Below are 22170 nucleotides of genomic sequence, written 5' to 3' on the forward strand. Positions count from 1 at the left end.
TTGGGACAAGTATTACTTTTATTAGCTCTATATAGTTTGTTACTCTCAAATTTCCTGTGTGCTTAAAATTCTTTCCTGCAAGTCTTCTAAACTGAAATGTCTCTTAAAGACATTTGAAAGTATCCTGTAATTATGCCATGTTAATATCACATATGGCCCAATGCTGGAGAAATTGCACTGATTAGCATCTCGTATGGGACTTGGGGGTTATTGCAATTTAGCAGTAACTTAAAGACATATGCAGCCTGGGATCTTTATTTATTTAGAAAACCCCTTTGTGGTTGTAAGGCTGCCTATCTATTCAAAGATTCTTTATTATTATTTATTATTTATTTTGTCCAGCATGTATGAGAAAACAAGTATAAATATAAACATAACATTCTCTTTGTGCAGGATTCAGGAAAAAATAAATTTGCAGGAATGTTAATTCAGTTAAATAAAAAATATGCAGCTATCTGTAGTACTCTTGAATCAAATGATTATTTGAAATATTTAGGAAGCCCATTTATATTATGGTTGGCAGGTTTTCAGTAACAATTGAAACTGCTGAAATTGATCCATGAAAACTTATATAACAAAAATTTGGGAATATGACTGCTCATCTTGAAATGGGGAATTAAATTGTTATGGTTCTTAATACAAGCCGTATATAGAAAGAGCTTAAACACTTTCATGAGTGCCATAGAACTAGTCAAGCCTCAGACTCTGGGACTGGCGAAGAAGGGATTGGAGTGAGGAACACTGAGATTCACTTTTGTTCATAATACAAGAAAATCTGCTTTGGGGAGGAACTTCTCATAAGTGAATTCTCGTTTTTTGTTTTGTTAAATCTGTAATTACTATTGTTAAATGTTGTCAAATGTAGGCGGAAGTTAGGAAACCTTGCTGTCCCAGCGGATGAGAAGTGGAGGGCGGTGTTCGAGGACGGCTGGCATCAGCTCGGCTGTGAACATCCAGGCCAAGGGGATAGGTGGAAAGCTTGGGATAACATTGCTGTTGCCCTGACAACCAATCGAAGGCAACACAAAGACAGGTCAGTAGGTGGGGCAGATGTATTTTTGTTCAATGCAACAGTTCTAATGCAAAGTCCAGTTGCCATTTATTTTCTTGTAAAGATGAAAACACTCTAAAGCTGGTGTGTCAAACTTATGTCATCACGTGATGTATCGTGACTTTTCCCCCCCTTTACTAAACCGGGTGTGGGCGTGACCAACATGTGATGCATCCAGACCACGGGCTGCAAGTTTGACAGCCCTGCCCTAAAGTTAATTTGCAAATACCTGGAATATAAGCAATTTGTATTTATGGATAAATAAAATGAAAAGTGTTTCTTAATCCCTTTTTAAATCCTTAATACAAAATTCTTCGGTCTGGCATGTTCTAAGTTCTTTTGGTATTGATGGAGTAAATACGGTGAGAGGCTATATAGTGGAGCTATTTTTCACACATTTGTTGTTTTCTATTTATAATAACTTACCTATTAAAAGATTTTTGAGTAAAAAAAATCTTGCCAGTGATACTGGAAAGAAATATAACTTGTGTGCTTAAAATCAGTAACAATAGAATTTAAAATAATCATCCATTTGACGATGTGAAACTGGGATGGACAAATCTCATGTATGCTGTGAGATTGCAAGACAGAATCAAAATGTTTAACGTTAACCGTTGATCATGCTGATATGTTTCTGGTCTCTGATCCCCCTGCCCCGTGAAGGGCTATCAACATTTTTACTACCACACTGTGGGCGTGGTTTATGTAGGATGCCCTGCATTTTCTTTCAACATCTTTCAGTGCACATTGGGTGCTCGGGGATGGAGCTCCATTTTCACTAGGTCACTGCATTCCTCCCCCCCCCCAATCCGGGCATTAGCCCCCCACTACCTCACCCCATACACATGTTTAGCTTTAAAGGTTCTAGTTAATTTGTGGAAAGAAAAAACAGTTTTCAATAGATACCAGATTTTACCAGTTGAAAAAAATGTGTTTATTGGTTTCCCAACCATGTTCTATGTAAGTTCTAACCATAGCCATCTATTCTTGCAGTCCAGAACTCTTGAGCAGATCACACACACAGACCCTGGAAAGCTTGGAGTTCATTCCACAACATGTTGGTGCCTTCTCAATGGAAAAATATGACAACATTAAAAAATATCTTATAAAGGTATATGCAAGCCAATATCTATATAAGGCATATGCATTTATAGCTTGCTGATGTTAACTAATCTCTTAAGCAGAATAATATAAGGGTTGTTATCCGTAATGACATCTATAATATACTTTTCTAATTAACAAATACATAGAAAAAGTCCCTATGATTATTTAGGCTAAGGCCCCATCTTTAAGACAGGATTCATACAAATAGCAACTTTGAGACTCATATGCTTACTAAAAATATGAATTTGGGTTAAATAATTTTCTAAGAAAACTCTTTCTTTCACAAACTCTGTCTGCAAGTATTGCATATGAGTTTGTGCAAATATTAATCCTGAATTTAGGACCCATTTGTGTGAAATATACAGGTCATACTTTTCAGGTTTTAAGTTTATTTATACTTACCGGTACATTGTTTAAAATATGTTACATTTGAGCCCTTTAGTTCTGCTGTTTTATGTAAGAACTAAAAGGTTCTTTTCATTTCCATCTTTTTAAGGCATGTGATACCCCTCTGCACCCTTTGGGAAAACTTGTTGAAACCCTGGTAGCTGTATACCGCATGACGTATGTGGGAGTGGGAGCCAATCGGCGACTTTTGAAGGAGGCAGTGAAGGAGATAAAATCCTATTTAAAACGCATCTTCCAGTTGATCAGGTAAGAAGCTGCTGTTAGGCAACTTTGGAATAGTTGATTCATTTTGCAAAAAGAGTAGATGAAGAAATTTTTGTTTCGAAATTTGATACTTTTCAATTAGACTACACATTTTGATGGTAATGCCTTTATATGACTTTTAAGATTCCTGTTCCCTGATCTTCCTGAAGAGGGCAGTGTAATTCCCTCACTGATGACTGAGATGAAAGGAACCAGGTCTTTCTGTACTGGAAAAAAGGACTCAGAACCTGACTCTCCAGAACCAGGGTAATTTGATCACAACAAAGCAATCAGGTTTTTAGGAAATGAATCTAGGAAACAAGAGCTAGCATTAAATCTGATCAAAAGAAGCTTCGGGCTTCCATTTTCTTTTCCTTTTGATTGGAATATAGGAGATGTCGTTTAGCATATTATGTGTTTTATAAAAATCCTTCATTTAATCCAAACATAAAGCTAAATGCAAATGCATAAAGCTAAATTATTGTTATAGATTTGATACTGTGAATTTCAGCTATTTAATGTTTATGATTGAGGAGGTTCTATTTCAAATGGAAAAGTAGATTTCAATGACATGCCAGGTTACCTAATTAATGCATAGACTGAGATGGATTAGCCTCTGTTACTCTTTCTTACACTGCTTCAAAGCAGAAATATTAACCACGGAAGTATAATCTTTATTTCTGCCAGAGGAGCCCTTTTCCTGTGCCACTGGTTAATAGCATGCATCCTGCCCTCAACGCATAGAAATCTTCATACTTCTGGCTCATTCTATATAGTTTAAATGTTAAAGAATTTCTGCGGTGGAACGTCTTGCAGTATGTGCAAATATTCAAAATTTTCAAGAATAACTTACAAAAAGGACTTAGGAGTAATTGTTCTTGGTTGAAAGAAAATTGAAGTAGGTAGGAGAAAGTGAAATTCAAATCTTCCATTCCCTTTTGCTTCTTCAACACGTTTTCTTGATTGAGAAAATATTAGTGGGTCTGAACCAAATCAATTCCGTTAATGTTCATAGAATAGTAGCTCCTCAAAATAATACAGTACTCCAAATGTTTTGTTTTCCTGTTTTTTGTGTGTTTAAGCTATGTGGTTACAAGCTCTGGCTTATTACTTCCTGTGCTGCTCCCAAGACTTTACCCTCCTCTATTTATGCTGTATGCCTTGGACAATGAACGAGAAGAAGATGTTTACTGGGAATGTGTTCTTCGTTTGAACAAACAACCAGACAAAGCACTACTGAGCTTTTTGGGAGTGCAAACGTAAGCATGCTTCCACGTGTTGAAAGCTAATGTATTTTTCAGAGTATAAGACTTACCCCAAAAAGAGTGTGGAAATATCAATGTGTTTTACACACTGAATACAAAAGCTTCCTATCTTGCTCCAAATCTCTCCAAAAATCACTCCCCCAAAAGCTTCTTATCTTGCCCCAAATTTCTCCAAAAGTCGCTCCCCCAAAAGCTTCCTAAGCCACCCCAAATCACTTCCAAAGTCTTCCAAAGTCACCTCTCCTTTCAAAATGCCTCGTTTCTCCTTGCTGCCTTTCTTCACTCCATTAAGACCTCGATTTGGCTGGCATAGGAAGTTTTTGTGGGGCAAGATACGAAGCTTTTGGGGGAGTGATTTATGGAGAGATTTGGAGCAAGATACAAAGCTTTTGGGGGAGTGATTTTTGGAGAGATTTGGAGCAAGATATGAAGCTTTTGGGGGAGCGATTTTTGGAGAGATTTGGGGCAAGATACGAAGCTTTTGGGGGAGCGATTTTTGGAGAGATTTGGGGCAAGATACAAAGCTTTTGGGGGAGCAATTTTTGGAGAGATTTGGGGCAAGATACGAAGCTTTTAGAGGAGCGATTTGGGAGAGATTTGGGGCGGCGTTAGCCTTCATTAGGACCTCTATTCCTCACTTCTCCTCGCTGTCTGTCTCCACTCCGTTAGCCTTCACTTTGTCCGCCTGCCACTTTTTTTTTAAGCCTTAAAGTTTGGATTTTCCTAATGGGTTCGCACGCATTATTTGCTTTTACATTGATTCCTATGGGAAACAATGTTTCGTCTTACGAACGTTTCATATTACGAACCTGGTCCCAGAACCAATTAAGTTTGTAAGACAAATTTCTATTCATGAAAGGGAACTATTTTTTAATTAGATTCCTTTCTAATTTGGTTTATTAATTTGGCGATATTTGGGATATACTATATGGCGGGCTCTCTTTTTTCTTTTCTTTTTTTGCCCCCTTTATATATATATTTTAGCTATCTTTTTTTATATAGTAATTTAAATACCGTGTTGGAGATAATTAGAAATATTTGCTCCTTTTCTTTCTCCTTAAGGTTCTTTTTTTTTTTTTTTTTCAAGGGCATTTATTATGGAAGAGGGTTTAAAGTATAAATGAAAATTGATATGGAGGAGATTTTTGAGAAACTTGAAACATTTTGATCTAATTAATTTGATGTGATTAAGAACAGTAACAGCCTAAAATGTAAACAGTTCTTTTTTTTTACTTTTTTTTATCATATGAAGAATTGGGATAATTATTTTTTGGTCCAGATATTAAATCATCAGGAGGTGGCATTGGTTTAATCTGTACGTACCGAAATTGTAAAAATGTTATATTGTAAATTAATCTGAAATTAATGGTATATTTTTTTCTGTACACGTGATTGGAGAAGAAAAATTGAAAAAAAATTAACCCCCCACCCCAAAAAAAGAATCAGTCACACTCATTCGTACAACAATCATCCAATCATTTGTTGGCCAGGGGCTAAAATCTAATCGGCCCAAGCCTGACGACATAAATTGGACCTTGGTAATAATTAGGGCTTTATTGATCTTGGAGATCTTTGTTTCTATAAATAATGCCATTGCCACTGGTGCCTCTAAAATTCTAGTCCTGCATCTATCACATTAGTGGCTTGGACTCATTTTCTAAATGACTTATTCTATATTTAAGAATATTTCTTCTATGACATATTTATTTTATGCTACTACTTACAGGAAATTTTGGCCAATAACAATATCTGCCCTTGGAGAAAATAAAAAGGTATGCTTGATTTACAGAAAATTTACTTGTACAATTCATGTTTATTGTTCCTCTGAATTTTTATCCTGGTTGAAAGAGAACTGGAGAATATACTCAGTATCTTTCAGTTAATATTTTAACTATCAAATTGTGTATCTGTTTTATACTTAACTAGCTGTACCCAGCCACACGTTGCTGAGGCTCAGTCTGGTTTGTCTTGTTTTCCAACTCTAGAACATGCAACATATAATATAATAGTAGGTATATAAAAACAAGTGTATTCGAATGCAACTTTGTTTCAAAATTTCAAAGCAATTGGTGACGAACCTTCAGAGATTTAAGACTTTGAACAAATAAACATTTATATTTTTATTTATATAGATGGTTCTTCTTCCAGGAACAATTCATATTTCCTGCTGCAACAACATTGTAATATTTACAGGAAATGTTTCTCACTTACATATTTTCTATCATTATTAAATAATTTCTGAATTTTGGGGTTCTTAGAATATTTAATTATTTTGGCAGTGAGTTTACTATTCCCAAGATGTTCAGATTCTCTGTTAGTTTAAGGATGTTTTGTTTTAGAAACTGCATTTTGTGATTTTTATAAAGTATGAATATCCTATGAGTAATGTGACAGTAAGCTGTCACTTTCACTTCATCATGCCTTATGTTAAACCAGTGATGGTGAACCTTTTTTCCCCTAAGGTGCTGAAAGAGTGTGTGCACGCTATTGTTCATGCGTGAGTGCCCATATCCATAATTCAATGCCTGGGGAGGGTGAAAACAGTTTCCCCTGCCCCCCGGAGGGCCTCTGGAGGCCGGAAACAGCCTGTTTCCCAACTTCTGATGGGCCCAGTAGGCTCGTGTTTTGCCTTCCCCAGGCTCCAAAGGCTTCCCTGGAGCCAGAGGTGGGTAAAAACATCCTCCTCCATCCCCCTCTGGAGGCTCTCGGGAAGCCAAAAACACCCTCCCAGAGCCTCTGTGTGAGCCAAAAATCAGCTGGCTGGCGCACACATGCCCATTGGAGTTGAGCTAGGGCAACAGGTTTGGTTGTTTTCTTACAGACGTTTCATTGCCCAAATTAAGTAACATAGTCAATGCTAGTAAGCATGAGGGCTTGCTCTCAGTTTATATTTTAGGGGCTTGCCTTGTCAGTATCAGTGGGGGTGGTCTTAGAGGTTCTTTGGTTGGGCTGTTTACTCTTGATGTCCTTGACAGTTCCTTGATTGGTGTATTGTTTATTTGATATTTGGTCCAATGCAGTACATCTATTGTGGAAATCATTGTGTTTCTTTGTTTCTATTTGGAAACAACTGTATTAATTTTTTTTTTTTGCTTGAAACTGAAAGAAATGAAATAAATCACTTGGGTTTGATGCTTAGACTTGTTTATAATGATAGAAATACTAGTTGCTATGGTTTATTCTAATTTAGACGTCATTATTTTTTAGGCTTTTATCTGTACCAAACAAAGTTGGAAGTTATTTTATTCTATTGTTTTTTTTCCATTTTGGTCTCAATTTCCAAGTTTTGCTTTTTTCCAAACCCACCCCTCCTTTATTTAACTCTTTTTTCTTTCCTTTTTTCTGTTTCATATTTTTCTTATATTTAATAAAGTTTATTGGGGGGGAATCACTATGCTAAATTATTTATTCCAATCCAGTTTAATTCTTAAGGCTAAAGCTAGACGTTATTATAATTTTTATTCTTATGCCTAGGTGTTGCCAAATACAAAAGATACCTGTTTTGCTTCTGCTGTGGAATGCCTACAACAGATCAGGTAATTTCAAAATTAGCATACTTACCTCACCACCTTTCAGTGGGAAATAGGTTTACAGTACTTGTCTTGTGATTAATGGGGTTTTTTTTTGCTCAAGCTGTCTCATTCAGAGTTTTAATTTGTTTTTCTAATCAATATTTTCCCACAAAAACATTTCTGATATTTAATTTTAAAATCAAAAAGATATATGGTATTTTAATAAAAAATATAAAACCTTTAGACTTATTCTTATAACTAAAATTGTACTTCAAATCCATCTGGTCCCTTGGTCCCTTTATAACTTTTTAAAACTCGGTGTTCTAACAATACTTTTGCTATTTATTTCAAAATAAGAATGTTTAAGTCCTAAAACTTCTTTCAAGAAAAAGGAAATTTACCCAGTACAAATGAAATTTTCCTTTCTGAAGGCATCTTTCCTCTCAATATAGCAATAGCAATAGCATTTAGACTTATATACCATTTCATAGTTCTTTTATAGCCCTCTCTAAGCGGTTTACAGAATCAGCATATTGCTCTCAACAATATGAGTCCTCCGCATTTTACCCACCTTGGAAGGATGGAAGGCTGAGTCAACCTTAAGCCTGGTGAGATTTGAACTGCTGAACTACAGCTAGCAGTTGGCTGAAGTAGCCTGCAGTGCTGCACTCTAACCACCGGCCCACCCAGCCTCTGCATCACTGAGGCTCTTTTTATATGTCTAGAATGATTTTAGAACTTTAGATCTTTCCTGAATTTCTTTGACGTTGTAGTCCCTCATAGGTCTGAAATAATCAGAGTAGAGATTCAATCTAATACTGAGAGATTGAACAAAATTCTCATTTTTGCATTCAACACTCAAAATAATCTTCCTAATAGCACAACGTTTACACCTACTGACAAGTTGAAGGTGATCCAGCAGACATTTGAGGAGATCTCACAAAGTGTTCTTGAATCTCTTCATGAAGATTTCCTTTGGTCTATGGATGATTTGTTTCCTGTTTTTCTGTATGTGGTGCTACGTGCCCGGTAGGTAAAACTCTGTACTAAATTCTTTCATTATAGCTATAATCATTCCATCGCTCATCTAGCTGATACAAGCCATGGGACCAAATTGTGTTTTATTAATTAAATCTGATCTATTGGAATTCTAGCATGACATATTTTAATTGATCCTCTTCTGAATGGATTAGTTTGAAAATGTAACTCTTATTTAAATATGGTACTTGTGTTTTCTAAAAAGAAGTCATAGGACTCTCTGGCATTGAAACTATACAATGAAACTTAAAGTTGTATCTTTTCTTTCGAGATGAAATGTGATGCTTTTCCCATACATAGAATAAAATATTGTTATTATTGAACATTTGTGATAATCTTCCAGCAGAAAGTCAGTTTCAGTGGCCAAAAAAAAATGCCAAAAAATGCAATTATTGTACAAATGATTAGGAAGAAATAGAATCACAATAAATAACTTTATGTGATTATAATATTGCTGTTTAGGTATTCATGGGAGCTATTCCTCAAAATTTGCTTTGTGGTTGATTCCACAAGAGATGTACAATAATATACTGTAGTTGCATAAAAAGAAAGGAATAAAATGTGCAATGCTTTGCAAATATTTTGAATATGAAACATTTTTGGTTAAAATGGGCATCCCATTTTGAGCTTAGAATTGTTCCAATCTTACTAGAAGTTCAAAACAGTATTATGGAACAGGCAAAACAATGTTGGAAAATTGCCTATAAAATCAGTATAACGCATTTCAAATTCAAAACATCAATTTTCAACTCTCTCTCTCTCTTTTTGTCATACTCACAGTAATGCATTTTCTGATTGTAAATGCTGATTAATATAACTACTTTCCCTTTTTGTTGCAGGATAAGAAATTTGGGGTCTGAAGTGCACTTGATTGAAGACCTTATGGATCCCTATCTCCAAAATGGGGAGCAAGGCATTATGTTCACTACTCTGAAGGCATGTCTTAGTTGTATTGATTATTCAAAGTCATCTTGAAATGCCCTCTGTGTCATTTTCTTTTGATATTATAAGAATCATATTTAGTTGGTACTAAATTCACATAATTTGACCAGGATCAAATATAGACAAAAAGTTTTTTTCATGTCCAATTATTCATTGCCTGTTTTGGGTCATTGCTGCTAACAAACAAAGAATAGCTGATTATAATAATTATTATTGTTATTTTAAAGAGGCCCCTTTGAAACTCTCTCTCTCTCTCTCTCTCTCTCTCTCTCTCTCTCTCTCTCTCTCTCTCTCTCTCTCTCTCTCTCTCTCTCTGTATTTATATCGAAGCACCCTGGTATACCCAAATAAGGGAGGGAGCATACTTTCTTTGCTTCTCGGCCCCTCCAGGAGCCACCCAGGCAGTTAATTTTATAGCTGACAAACTATATTCTATATGTGTAACAAATTTTTGCTGATAATGAAAATGAATACAGTAATACCTCATGATACGAACTTAATTGGTGCAAGGAGGAGGTTCTTATCATGAGGTATCCCATAGGAAACAATGTAAAGTCAATTAATCCGTGCAACCAAAAAAAACCCCGCAAAAAAACAGCTTTCGGCGACTGCTGGAAAGCCGCGCGGCTGTTTTAAAAGGTGACAGCCGGCCTGGGGGGCTTACCAGCACCCCCCTGAACCCGGGTTCGGGGTTCGGGGGGGTGCTGGGAAGCCCCCCAGGCCGGCTGCGACCTTTTAAAAGAGCCGCGCCGCTTCCCATCTGTCTCCTGAAGCCGAACGGCAAAGCCGAACTTCCGCGTTCGGCTTCAGGAGACAGCTGCAAAGCAGCGCGGGTGTTTTAAAAGGTCGCAGCCGGCCTGGGGGGCTTCCCAGCACACCCCGAACCCGGAAGTTCGGCAAAAGTTCGGGGTTCGGGGGGGTGCTGGGAAGCCCCCAAGGCCGGCTGCGACCTTTTAAAATACCCACGCCGCTTCCCAGCTGTCTCCTGAAGCCGAACGCTAAAGCCGAACTTCCGCGTTCGGCTTCGGGAGACAGCTGCGAAGCGGCGCGGGTGTTTTAAAAGGTCGCAGCCGGCCTGGGGGGCTTCCCAGCACCACCCCGAACCCAAAAGTTCAGGGTTCGGGGGGGTGCTGGCAAGCCCCCCAGGCCGGCTGCGACCTTTTAAAACACCCGCGCCGCTTCCCAGCTGTCTCCTGAAGCCGAACGCTAAAGCCGAACTTCCGCGTTCGGCTTCGGGAGACAGCTGCGAAGCGGCGCGGGTGTTTTAAAAGGTCGCAGCCGGCCTGGGGGGCTTGCCAGCACCCCTCCGAACCCCGAACCCGGGTTCGGGGGGGGTGCTGGCAAGCCCCCCAGGCCGGCTGCGACCTTTTAAAACACCCGCGCCGTTTCGCAGCTGTCTCCTGAAGCCGAACGCTAAAGCCGAACTTCCGCGTTCAGCTTCGGGAGACAGCTGCGAAGCGGCGCGGGTGTTTTAAAAGGTCGCAGCCGGCCTGGGGGGCTTCCCAGCAACCTCCCGAACCGAACCCGGGGTTCAGCAAAATTTTGCCTCTTCTTAGAACTTTCTTCGAGTTACGAACCGGCGTTCGGAAGGCTTCTGGGAAGCCCCGCCGCCCGGCTGTTACCTTTTAAAACAGCCGCGCAGCTTCCCAGCAGTCTCCGAATGCCGGTTCGTAACTCGAAAAAAGTTCGTAAGAAGAGGCAAAATTTTTCTGAACCCCGGGTTCGTATCACGAGTTGTTCGTAAGACGAGGGGTTCGTATCTTGAGGTACCACTGTACTAGTCTTCCTTCATTTTCATTATCAGCAAAAATATGTTAGGCATATATCAGGGCATATCCTTGGAGGGGGGTGTTATCCTGTCTTGTTAACATCTACCTGAAACCACATCAAAGTTGAGGGCTGAGTTGCAATCACTCACCTTCCCTTCTCTTTTTCATTTAGCTCATTTGAAGGAAGTACATGTCCTGAATAAGTACTTGAGCATTGTAATGAATTGGATGAAGTCCAAGAAAGTATTTAGTGCAGATTAGCCATCCACTGGTTCATGGAAAGGTTATCTATCCAGGTCATCACGTTCAGTCTCTTTTGGAGAGGGTTAGTTTGTTAAACATCAGACTCATAATTGAATGGTGCTCCTGGACTCTTTGTCACTGGAGTCATCAGTGGCCTCACTGATATCTTTTTATCAATTTGGTGGCTATTTCACCTGAAATTCACTGTACAAGAATAGTTTTCAGATAAGCATATACATAAATGTACACACACACATACACATGCTGCTTTGGTGATACTTAGATTACTGCAGTCTTTGAAGTCTGCTTCTAAATGTCAGTTAATCCAAACTAAAATACATTGGAAGTTAAGTTATTAATAGGACAATTATATAATGTTTTATCAACTATGCTGGGTCCCAAGTGATACTTTTTTTAAAGTCCTGGACAGCATAAGGCTTGAATATCTGCATTTAAGGGACCTATTTTTTTATTTTAAGAGAACAAATGTATTCTGCTAGAGAACCTTTTCTGAGAAATTTGCATGGTCTTTAGAGGGTAAATACAAAGTAGAGCCCCCCTCCCCATTTTAATTGTTGGACCTTCCTTTATGAGTCCTTCCTTTATAGCATGTGTGACTGCTACTATGTACTCCTTTTAGTTATAGTTTTGGGTTTGGATTTGTTTACTTGTATTTAGATTTGGGAATATATTTTTGTTTCGTTTTCAATTAATGATATTTAGCATTTAATGATATTTAGCATTTTATTTTTATTATTTTATACTCCTCTTACTGCTGGCAAATTAAAGTTTAGTGAATCAGATGCATTTGCTTATTCTTTTTCAAAACTTTACTTTTAGGCATGCTACTACCAGATTCAGCATGAAAAGCTTACCTAACACATTTGCCTTATGTGGAAGATTCTCCTGAATTTTTATTCATCCTCCCTGAAATACTTACAAAGAAAACAGTCATTCTGTGAATGTAATTTCTAAAGCTTTAAAGACAGAAAAAAGCAAAGATGCCAGATTGAAGAAAAAGATAAGATTCGGAAAGCAGAGAAGAAAACATTAGACTTACAAAGATCACAAGAAAGAAAAAAGTCATCCAGAAATGTGCTGCTGCTTTTGACATAGAAAAAGTTGAAAACGTTGTGATTTTGAAGGACTGAAATAAATGCACTATGGAACTACTGTATTATTTTTAAATGAAGCTGGCTAGGTTTGTATGTCACTGGGGAAAAAAGGTTGACACAAAAAGCTTACTAAAAAAATAGTTTGTGAAAAAAACTTCTCTCTGTAAAGTTATAAATAGAAATATAAGTGCTTGCGTGAAATCAAGATTTGTTGGGTTTATTCATTCCAAAGTGTTAAATATGTGGGAACTGATATTTCTTTACTTTTATGGAGGGTAGTGTTAAGGGGAATTTAGTATTAACATCAAGGAATATTGGTCATTGTAAATGTCAGCACTAAATTTAATATTAAAAGTGTTTACAGAACTCTTAATTTCTTCTAAGCCTTGATGATCAAAAGTTTATAAGCTACAGTTGGAATGGTTTACTTGACAATAGTGGACTTCATGTTACAGAATGATAAAACTACAATCCTATTAAAGATGTGCTCTCAGGATTGAAGTATTATCATTTATGCAATTTTGAACTGCTAGATCTGCAGTTCCATTTGACAGAAGGAAACCTTATTACCAGCAACTCTCTGTCATTGTTCTTATTACTTTTTCTTTGCCTAGTATGGGTAGCTCTCATTCTGAATAAAACAGGTGCTGTTCTTTACTATATCAGAAATACTCCCCTGGTTAATAATATTCAGTAGAAATTACCTCTGGACATCAGAATCATGCTTGTGTGTTAACTTCTTTTATTAAAAAGACATTTTTGTCAAATTGTAATTATAAATGAAGCAATTTTCATAATAAAAGTATGTACTACTAATCTGTCATTCTTTTGTTGCAATATTTAAATTGATTTTTGGAAATGTTTTATAGGTTTAATGCATTAACAGCATAGTCTGCCAGCTGCCCACTACATTATAGCTCTATCAGATATACTGTAAACTTTAAGAATCAATAACTGACCACAATATTTTTGAGTTATTTAAGGGCATGAACTCACAAAAATTTACAAAGCTGCAAAAAATAATCACATGCAATTAACCTAGCTATTATTTGTAGTATATTTTGATAATGAACAAGCATATTGTCAAGGGTTCTGACCTAAGTGCTAATATTTGAGCTTCAGTTATTTTTTTTTATATTTATATGTCATCTTTATTATTCTTATAAACAACTCAAGTTTGTGTATATACATAATACTCCTCCCTCCTTATTTTTTCCACAACAACCCCCTAAATGAGTTGGACTTAGAGGGACTGGCCCAATGACACCCAGCTTGTTGGTTTTCTTGTTTAAAGTGGGACTAGGCATGCAGAAAGGAGGAAAACCCAAATTCTGAGTACTTGGCCTGTCATCCAGTGAATTTTATTAAAAGCTGTAAGTTTGTGAATTCTGTCAGAAATAAAATCTATTTTTGGAAATGCAGAATAATGTAGTTGTACAACAGAATATTTAATATGTGCCATGTTAGTTGTTATATACTATACATATGAATTATTATCTCCAATGCAGATTTTCAGTCTGAATACACGAAAATTTAATGAGCGGGGAAGTATTTGAAGGTTAACAGTGTTTGTATATAGAACAGGGATGGGTAATCTGAGATCTACAGGTCATGTGGATTCTCATATTTCAAACCCTCTGATATGAACTACCAGTATTTGTTGACTGAAAACAATGAATTTTTTATCAAAGAAAAATGGTAAAATAGGTATAATGGATTTTGAAACCTTTGCATATTCTTACTTTGTCAGGAGATAGGAAACTACCTCTTCATTAGTGTGGTTAATAAGTAGATAAAGAAATCTACACGCAATGTAAAGAAAAACTTGGTGCTAAAGGTAATTTGTACAGTGGCCAAGGTTTTTTTTTTATCTTTTTCTTGATCTAGCTGCTTGTTGTTATTACTGTTACAAGCAGCAGCTAAAGACTTGACAATAGAACACTTAAGCCTTTGGCCCCTGCTATATTTTTCATGGTCCTTGAAGGTCATTTTAAAAATTATAATTGACCTCAACTGCTAGGAAAGTTTAACATTCTGCTGTGGAGTTTAATATTCTGAACTTGCATGCACCAAAACATGGTGAATAGATAGATTGTCTCATAGGCATAAGAACACCTAGTTTTAAAGAACTACTAATGTGCTGAAACTGACCAAACTAAAACTAGCCAGATGAATACCCAGTAGGCAGATTAATTTTTGCCTATTTTTCTCCCTCCAAATTAACAAGCATCTTATACTCTGAAAAATACGATAGTCTCTCTCCAGAAATCAGGTGCTTTTATTGGCAACTACATTTTGGAGAACATTCAAGTCAGAGGATCTTAAGGTTACCAATTTCTTTTTAGTGGAATGAAGCTTTAATTATATATTCAGAAGTCTGGTAACTGATTAGTATTGGTAGTAAATAACTGCATTCAGGAGCTTGAATGCATATGTTTTGCAAACCTGTCTAGAACCTCATTCAAATTGACACTTCTTTCTGTAACTAATATTTGTGTAAGTATTTTCCCCATATCAACAAGGAAACAAAAAATAGTTGGCCAGGCTCTTGCATAGACGGACATATCTCTATCCCTTTGGTCATAGTTGGGTAAAAGAATGAATAAGCTGGTGATCAAGATCACCCAGAACTACTTCCAAGCTATGCACCTCTTAATTGAAAAAATAATCCTGCAAATGAAGGCAAATATATACTGTATGTGCCCCAGGATAATGCAGGATCCAATCTGGTTTGGATTCTGCAGAATAATCCTGGTCCAGAATGAGCTGTCTTCCAATTCATCAGACACTTAAGATATCCTTTGAGGGCACCTCTGTTTAGTCAATTTCAATTTCTTGATTGTTGTCCTGCTTCCAGACATAGGTCAAATGCCTTCACTGTTTCATCAAATACAGACACAATGGAAAGGAAGAACTGGATATGTTTTGCATCCTGATTATTCATTACTCTAATTCAGAGGTCTTCAAACTTGGCAACGTTAAGACTTGTGAACTTCAACTCCCAGAATTCTCCAGCCAGCTATGTCTGGGAGTTGAAGTCCACAAGTCTTAAAGTTGCCAAGTTTGAGGACCCCTGCTCTAATTTTTGAAAGCTCCTCTGATGCAGAGAGTCCAAGAAAAACTTACAGTGTTCCACAACTAAATATCAGGTGGACAAAGCAGGCGTTCCTTGTGTTCCTAGAACACAAGGACCATCCTACTGGGTTGATGGTCACAGCCCCAAGAAATCTACAGGAAGGCCCATTTTTAGTACAGATCAGGGGAACCAGAGTAGTTTTGATGATGAAGCTAGGTATGACCCTAGAAGGAAATGATCCTGGAAAGATGTTTTATTTCTGAACATCTGAAATTTATGGGCTGCAATTATCTACTCTTATCATTTTGAGTAAACAAGGAATCTTAGGAATTGATAACAATGTATATGCCAAGGAAGGAACCAAGACGGGGATGGTTACAACTACTTTAGCAACATTGAGCCTTGTTTAGATTGAACAACACGTATGCTAGTAATTACATAGTTGACTACATTGATCTCACTATGAGGTACAGTAGATAATATTGTTAAACTGAATTCTGACACCAGCCAATTTTGCTGATATAGTCTTATAGGAAAGAAGCATCTTAAAGTGAAAATAGAAAATATCCTCTAGACGTCATGCTTCCAGGGACAGATAGGAGTTTGTCTAACATCAGAAGGACCACCTTTCCTACTAAAGTTGGAACTTTAGTCTATAGCTAACCGATACATCTAAAAATGTAGCCTTTCTCCCTTGTATTCTTTAGGGCAGCGTTTCCCAACCGGTGTGCCGCGGCACACTAGTGTGCCGCGAGACACTGTCAGGTGTGCCGCGAAGCTAGGACCTAGAGAAGCTCCAGCTGGGCGGGGCGCTGCCAGTGCTGGACCGCCGTATCCGGCATTTTCCTGCTGGGCCTCAAAGAAGGAAGGCAGGAAAAAGGAGGCAGGGGCGGGGAGGTGCGGCAGTAGGAGTAAAGGGAGCCGCGGCCGCCCCTGCCTCCCCACGGTGCCTCCGGCCAAACGCGCCCCTGGCTTCTCCGCCCTGCCCCATTGCCCACCCAATCCGCCCACTCTCCTCCGCCGCCGTCGCCTCCTGTCTTGGGGCGCGATCTGCCCCCTCTCCTCCGCCGCCACCTCCTGCCTTGGGGCGAGCAATCCGGGAGTCCGGGACTGTGTGGCTTTGCGCCATGAAGAGAAAACGGCCGACTTTTCCCTGCTGCCGTTTTCTCTTCATGGCGCAAAGCCACACAGTCCCGGACTCCCAGATCGCTCGCTTCTCCGGTCAGCAAAGCCATCTGCCCAAGAAAGTGCCACGCATTGAAAAAGCGCGATGCTTTTCCGGGCAGCCGGCTTGCTGGCCGGAGAAACGAGCGATCCAGGAGTCCAGGACTGTGTGGCTTTGCGCCATGAAGAGAAAACGGCAGCAGGGAAAAGTTGGCCGGGCTAATGGGAGGCGGCGCGTGGCTGGGCTCTGGGGAGGTCTGGGAGGGCGAGGGGCTCCGTCTCTCTCTCTCTCTCTTTCTTTTTCTCTCTGTTGCTGGCGTAGTGAACGAGAGAGAAAGACAGAGAGAAAAAGGAGGGGAGAGAGAATGAGAGAGAAAGAAAGCAAGAGAAAGAGAGGGAAAGAAAGCAAGAGAGAGAGAGAAAGAGAGGGGGGAAGGAGGGAGAGGGAAAGACATAGAGGGAGGGAAGGAGGGAGAGAGAAAGAGAGCAAAAAAGAGAGAAAGAAAGAAAGAGGGATGGAGAGAGAGAAAGAAGGGAAGGAAGGGAGAGAAAGAGGGAGAGAGAAATAGAGTGAAATGGAGGAAGAGATTTTTTTTTGTCCAAACTTTTCTTTAGCCCCCCCCCTGCCCTCCCCCCTTCAGTGTTCCCCAGAGTTTTGAAAATATGAATAATGTGCCGCGGCTCAAAAAAGGTTGGGAAACACTGCTTTAGGGAAGCAAGGTTAGGGGCTAAATGCTAGTAATCTGAGTTACATAATTTCTATATTTAAATCCTTGTACTTCCTTTCAGCTTTAGGCATTCAAATTGCTCCACTGTCTCTGTCAGATGGTCCCCTTCACTGATCTTCTTTCGGTAGTGATTTGTCATCTTATGGTATTAGCTCTTAGGCACTGGACAGCTAGTCTTAATCAGGCACACCTCGTACATTTCCTCCACTCTATTTTAATCAGCTGCCTCTTCCATGGTAGCATCCAATTCAACAAGAAAAGAAAGGAAGAATGTTCTAAATAAAGGTTCAAAAAAAGGGACAGTAAAAGTGATCATACTTCCTTTCTTGTAAGAAGATTGATATATCCTGCTCTACTAAAGTTTTCTATCAGCAGAACTATAGAGGGAAAAGGGCTGCTACCTTGATTTGGAAAATCTGAAGGCAAGGGACAGCGGGTTTTATTCCAGGTTGGCATTATTTTTTGCTGATTGGGTTCTGTTTTCTGGGATTTTCTAGCACACTTGGATATTTTACCTACTGTTGACTGCTTAGTTAGAATGATATCTTGTTTTCGTCACAATTTATTCAGCAAGATTTGGGGGTTTTATTGGATGAAAGGATTTTAAAACAAAGGCTTGTTTAATTGCTGGCAGTTTCTAACTAGAAACAAACCCATTTTAGCAAACACCAAGAAATTAGCTAAAAAATTCTTCAGAGACTATGATCCTCCACCCCCTGGCAAAATATTAACTTTGGGGCTATCATATGATGAATGAAATAATCCCATTAGAATATTTTATTTTGTTGTTTTGTTCCACATGAGTTTTGATTTGTAGGATGTACAAACTGAATCTAAAATGTTCTTCTACAACTTTCCATATTTAATATTTTATTTAAGTAGGGAGATTTTATATATATAGCACATAGATATTTGAAAGAAATATCTAGAATTTGTAAAAAAATTAAAAATAAAATAAAATTTAAAATTTAAAAAAAGTTTATTTAATGCAGAAAAATATTGTATGATAATATTGTAATGTTGTAGCCTATTGTATTGTAATATTGTAATAATAACAATATTGTAATATTGATATAGCCTTTTGTTTGCTGTTCTTTATTTCCAAATAATACACACACAAATACAGACTCATGTATACATATTTTATTCAGAAATGTAGCATAGAAATTATTTTTTTTCTAAATCTCTAGACAATGTAAGCTACGCGTGACTAAAACAGCAAATCCTCATTTTCTTTTGCAATTGCTCATCTGTTGGTTTCTATGCTTTCAGAAGAATTCCAGAAGGCAGAAGTTGTGTTCAAGACATATTTACATTATGCCAGAATTGAAAACATCGGCTTTTTTCTCTTTTGAAAATGCAATTCTTTCTTTTGATATACCTTTTGTAATTTTTGATTTGTAATTTTACTATGAAAATTCGGTTTCTATTGCATAGTGTATGGAAATTCATTATTGTAAATTGACATAATTACCCATTTGATCGATACATTTGCTGTTTTCAGGCATAATTAAAAAGAGAAAGAGAAAGCTTCCTTCTTATGGAAAAGCCATGCAAGATTAAGTTTAATACAAGTGTAACACAAGGGAAATTAGTTTTCAGGTACACTCATTTCAAGATTTTTAAAAACTGTCTTCTTAAATGCAAAATTGTTTAACTTAATAGAAAGGAAAAACATCAACAATTTTTAATCAAGGTTATTTTAAAGATATATGAAAAGTTGCATATGTCTCTGCCCCCAGAGACTTACTTACTTACTTACTTACTTTCTTTCTTTCTTTCTTTCTTTCTTTCTTTCTTTCTTTCTTTCTTCGTTTGTTCCTTCATTCATTCATTGGATTTGTATGCGACCCCTCTCCGAGGACTTGTACTGCCCCTAACCTTCTGGCCTTCTAAAAGGCTGTGAAAACATACTCTGCCGTTAGGCTTGGAGGCCATAGAACAGTGATGGTGAACCTATGGCATGGGTGCCACAGGTGGCACGCGGATCCATATCTGCTGGCACACAAGCCATTGCCCTGCTCAGCTTCAACATACATGTGCATGCTGTCCAGTTGATTTTTGGCTCACACGGAGGGCGTTTTTGGCTTGCAGAGGGCCTCCAGGGGAATTGGGGAGGGCATTTTTCCCTCTCCAGGCTCCAGGGAAGCCTCTAGAGCAGCGGTCCCCAAACTACAGCCTTGCAGGCCGCATGCAGCCCACTGAGGCCATTTATCCGTCCCACGGGTGAGTGACAGGAGCACAGGATGTGTGCCACTGTTCCCGCTAGCGGCTAGGGAAGCTGGGAGTCAGAGTTGGGACGGGGAGTGGCAAGGAAAGTGTGGGGAAGTCTTGCAGTTTTCTGAATGGGGATTGAATGGGAAGCTGGCTCCGGTTTTTTAATGGGGATTGAATGAATGTCCAGGGTCGGAGGGTGGAGGCTTATCGGGCGAATCCTCCTTGGGGAGAGAAGAGGGAGGGTGAAAGAGGGAAAAGAGAGTGAGAAGTGGAGAGAAAGAAAGAAAAGGGAAAGAAGGGAAAAAGGGAGGGAAAGAGAAATGGAGAGGAAGAAGGAGGGAAGGGAGGGAGGGAAGGAGAGGGGAGAAAGAGGGATAGAGATAGGGAGGGAGGAAGAGAAATAGTAAGAGAGAGAGAGAGAGCAAAGGAGAAAGAAAGCAAGAGAGAGAGAAAGAGCAATAGAGAGAGAAAGAAAGCAAGAGAGAGTGAGTGAGATAGAAAGAAAGAAAGCAAGAGAGATAAAGAGAAAAGGAGACGATTGAGGGAGGGAGGGAAGGAAGGAGAAATGGGGGTGTAAATTTTTTTTTTAAATTCTCTCAACATACATTCAAACAATACAGTGTACCATCTAATTTTCCATGAATAAAATGTGGTATTTTGTTAGTAACTAATATCAATTATCAAAAAGTTGGAAAAGCTTTTTTTTCTAATGTTGTCATTCAGGTACATACTTTTCTTTTAATTAAATTCCCTGCTGATCACCTAATCCAGGGGTGGGTTCATCCCAGTGCAAACCTGTTCGCCCAAAACAATAGTGACCCGCTGGTGATGTCACAATGATGTCACCAACCCAGTTTGGTCAGTGCCAGTCCGTGGGCACTGCCATTCTTCTTTTGAATTTTTTAAAAATTTCTGTTTTTGATTTTTTTTTTCTTTTGAGCGTGTGCAGAAGCCAAGTTTCTGGCACTTTGCCTGCGGTCGCCATCTTATTTTTGGCTTTTGGGAGGGGATCTTTTTGGGAGGGGTTGTATTTCTTTTCTTTTTCTGATCGTGCATAGAAGCTGAGTTTCCAGCACTGTGCATGCAGTTGCCAGCTTGTTTTTGCCTTTTTAAAAAAAAGAAAAATCAGCCCTACACATATGCGTGTAGGCCCACAAGGGATGCCCATGTGGCACAGGAGGAAGTGAACCGGTAGCGAGGTAAGTTAGAACCCACCCCTATCCTAATCCTCACAGCTCTGTTTTATGTCTAAGGATATTTACTGTACCCATGTAATAGGGCTTTATTAATACTGTATTATCCTTCTCATCTTTCCTACTAACTTCTGCTATTAGTATCTTGTGATTATATTATTTTGTTGTTTGGATGTACACTGAGAACACTGGAGACTAATTCCTTGTGTTTCCAATCACACTTGACCAATAAATAACCTGCTCTGTTCTGTTCTGTACTGTTCCATGCTATGCTGTGCTGTGCCATTCATACAAATATGTATTTACATAGAAATATTTGTTTTAATAATTATTTGAAGTCCCCCAAGTTATTTTCTCTCCTTTCTAATTAGGTTTCTAATAAGTATATAGCAGATGACCCATCCAGAGAAACTAGCAGAATTTCCAAGAATGAATGAGGTGCACAGAGTTGCAGCCTGGCACAGCAAGGAAAAAGGTACATTTCACTTATTTATTCCATTTTTTAAAATAAGTGCCTCTTTTTAAAAAGAGAGATAGAGAGAAATCATTATAATAGCAGCTATTATTTTCCTTACTTAGACCCATAACATACTTCACTCTTAAAAGTGAATTAGATGTGGGTAGTGGGCAGATGGAATTGAGAAGAGGCAGTTCCACAAATAACCTGGTCCCAAGCCATGTAGGACTTTTTAAAGGCCAAAATCTACACCTCAAATTGGACCCAGGAGCAAACTGGCAGCCAATGGTGTGCTACTCTAAGGGCACACATAGTTGCCTGCACTGCAGCATTTAACACCAGTTTACCTTTGAATACTCTTCAGGGGCAGCCCTATGTAGACCAGATTATAGCAGTCCATTCTAGAGTTGACCAGGGTGGGATGCCTGAGAGCAGAGCCTTCCAATTCAGGAATGGATGCAACTGGAGCACAAAAAGATGCCTAAAGGCCTTCCTAGCAACAACTGCTACCTGCACCATGTAGGATAGTAGAATAAAGTGACAATTTCCACAAGTTAGCTGGGAAGTCAGCTGTTTAGTACACATTTATGTCTATTTTAATGTTGGCTTGCCTTGTAAATAAATTTTTAGAAACTTAGGTAAAAA

At 38.5% G+C, this 22170-nt stretch overlaps 1 protein-coding gene across 3 annotated transcripts in view; it reads left to right on the plus strand.

Annotated features, from left to right (window-relative positions):
• Positions 1-13506, plus strand: part of ALS2 (alsin Rho guanine nucleotide exchange factor ALS2) — a 55088-nt gene extending 41582 nt beyond the window's left edge. For all 3 annotated transcript variants that reach the window (XM_070732011.1, XM_070732013.1, XM_070732012.1), the window contains 10 exons: positions 866-1033; positions 2045-2162; positions 2652-2809; positions 2951-3073; positions 3889-4065; positions 5798-5843; positions 7546-7607; positions 8463-8612; positions 9461-9557; positions 12416-13506. In XM_070732011.1, the coding sequence (XP_070588112.1) occupies positions 866-1033; positions 2045-2162; positions 2652-2809; positions 2951-3073; positions 3889-4065; positions 5798-5843; positions 7546-7607; positions 8463-8612; positions 9461-9557; positions 12416-12454 (1138 nt within the window). In that variant the 3' untranslated portion in view covers positions 12455-13506. The remainder of the gene's footprint in view (positions 1-865; positions 1034-2044; positions 2163-2651; positions 2810-2950; positions 3074-3888; positions 4066-5797; positions 5844-7545; positions 7608-8462; positions 8613-9460; positions 9558-12415) is intronic.
• Positions 13507-22170: the final 8664 nt, after the last annotated feature.

The sequence above is a fragment of the Erythrolamprus reginae genome, chromosome 1 (genome assembly GCF_031021105.1).
Source record: "Erythrolamprus reginae isolate rEryReg1 chromosome 1, rEryReg1.hap1, whole genome shotgun sequence".
Classification (NCBI taxonomy): Eukaryota; Metazoa; Chordata; class Lepidosauria; order Squamata; family Dipsadidae; genus Erythrolamprus; species Erythrolamprus reginae.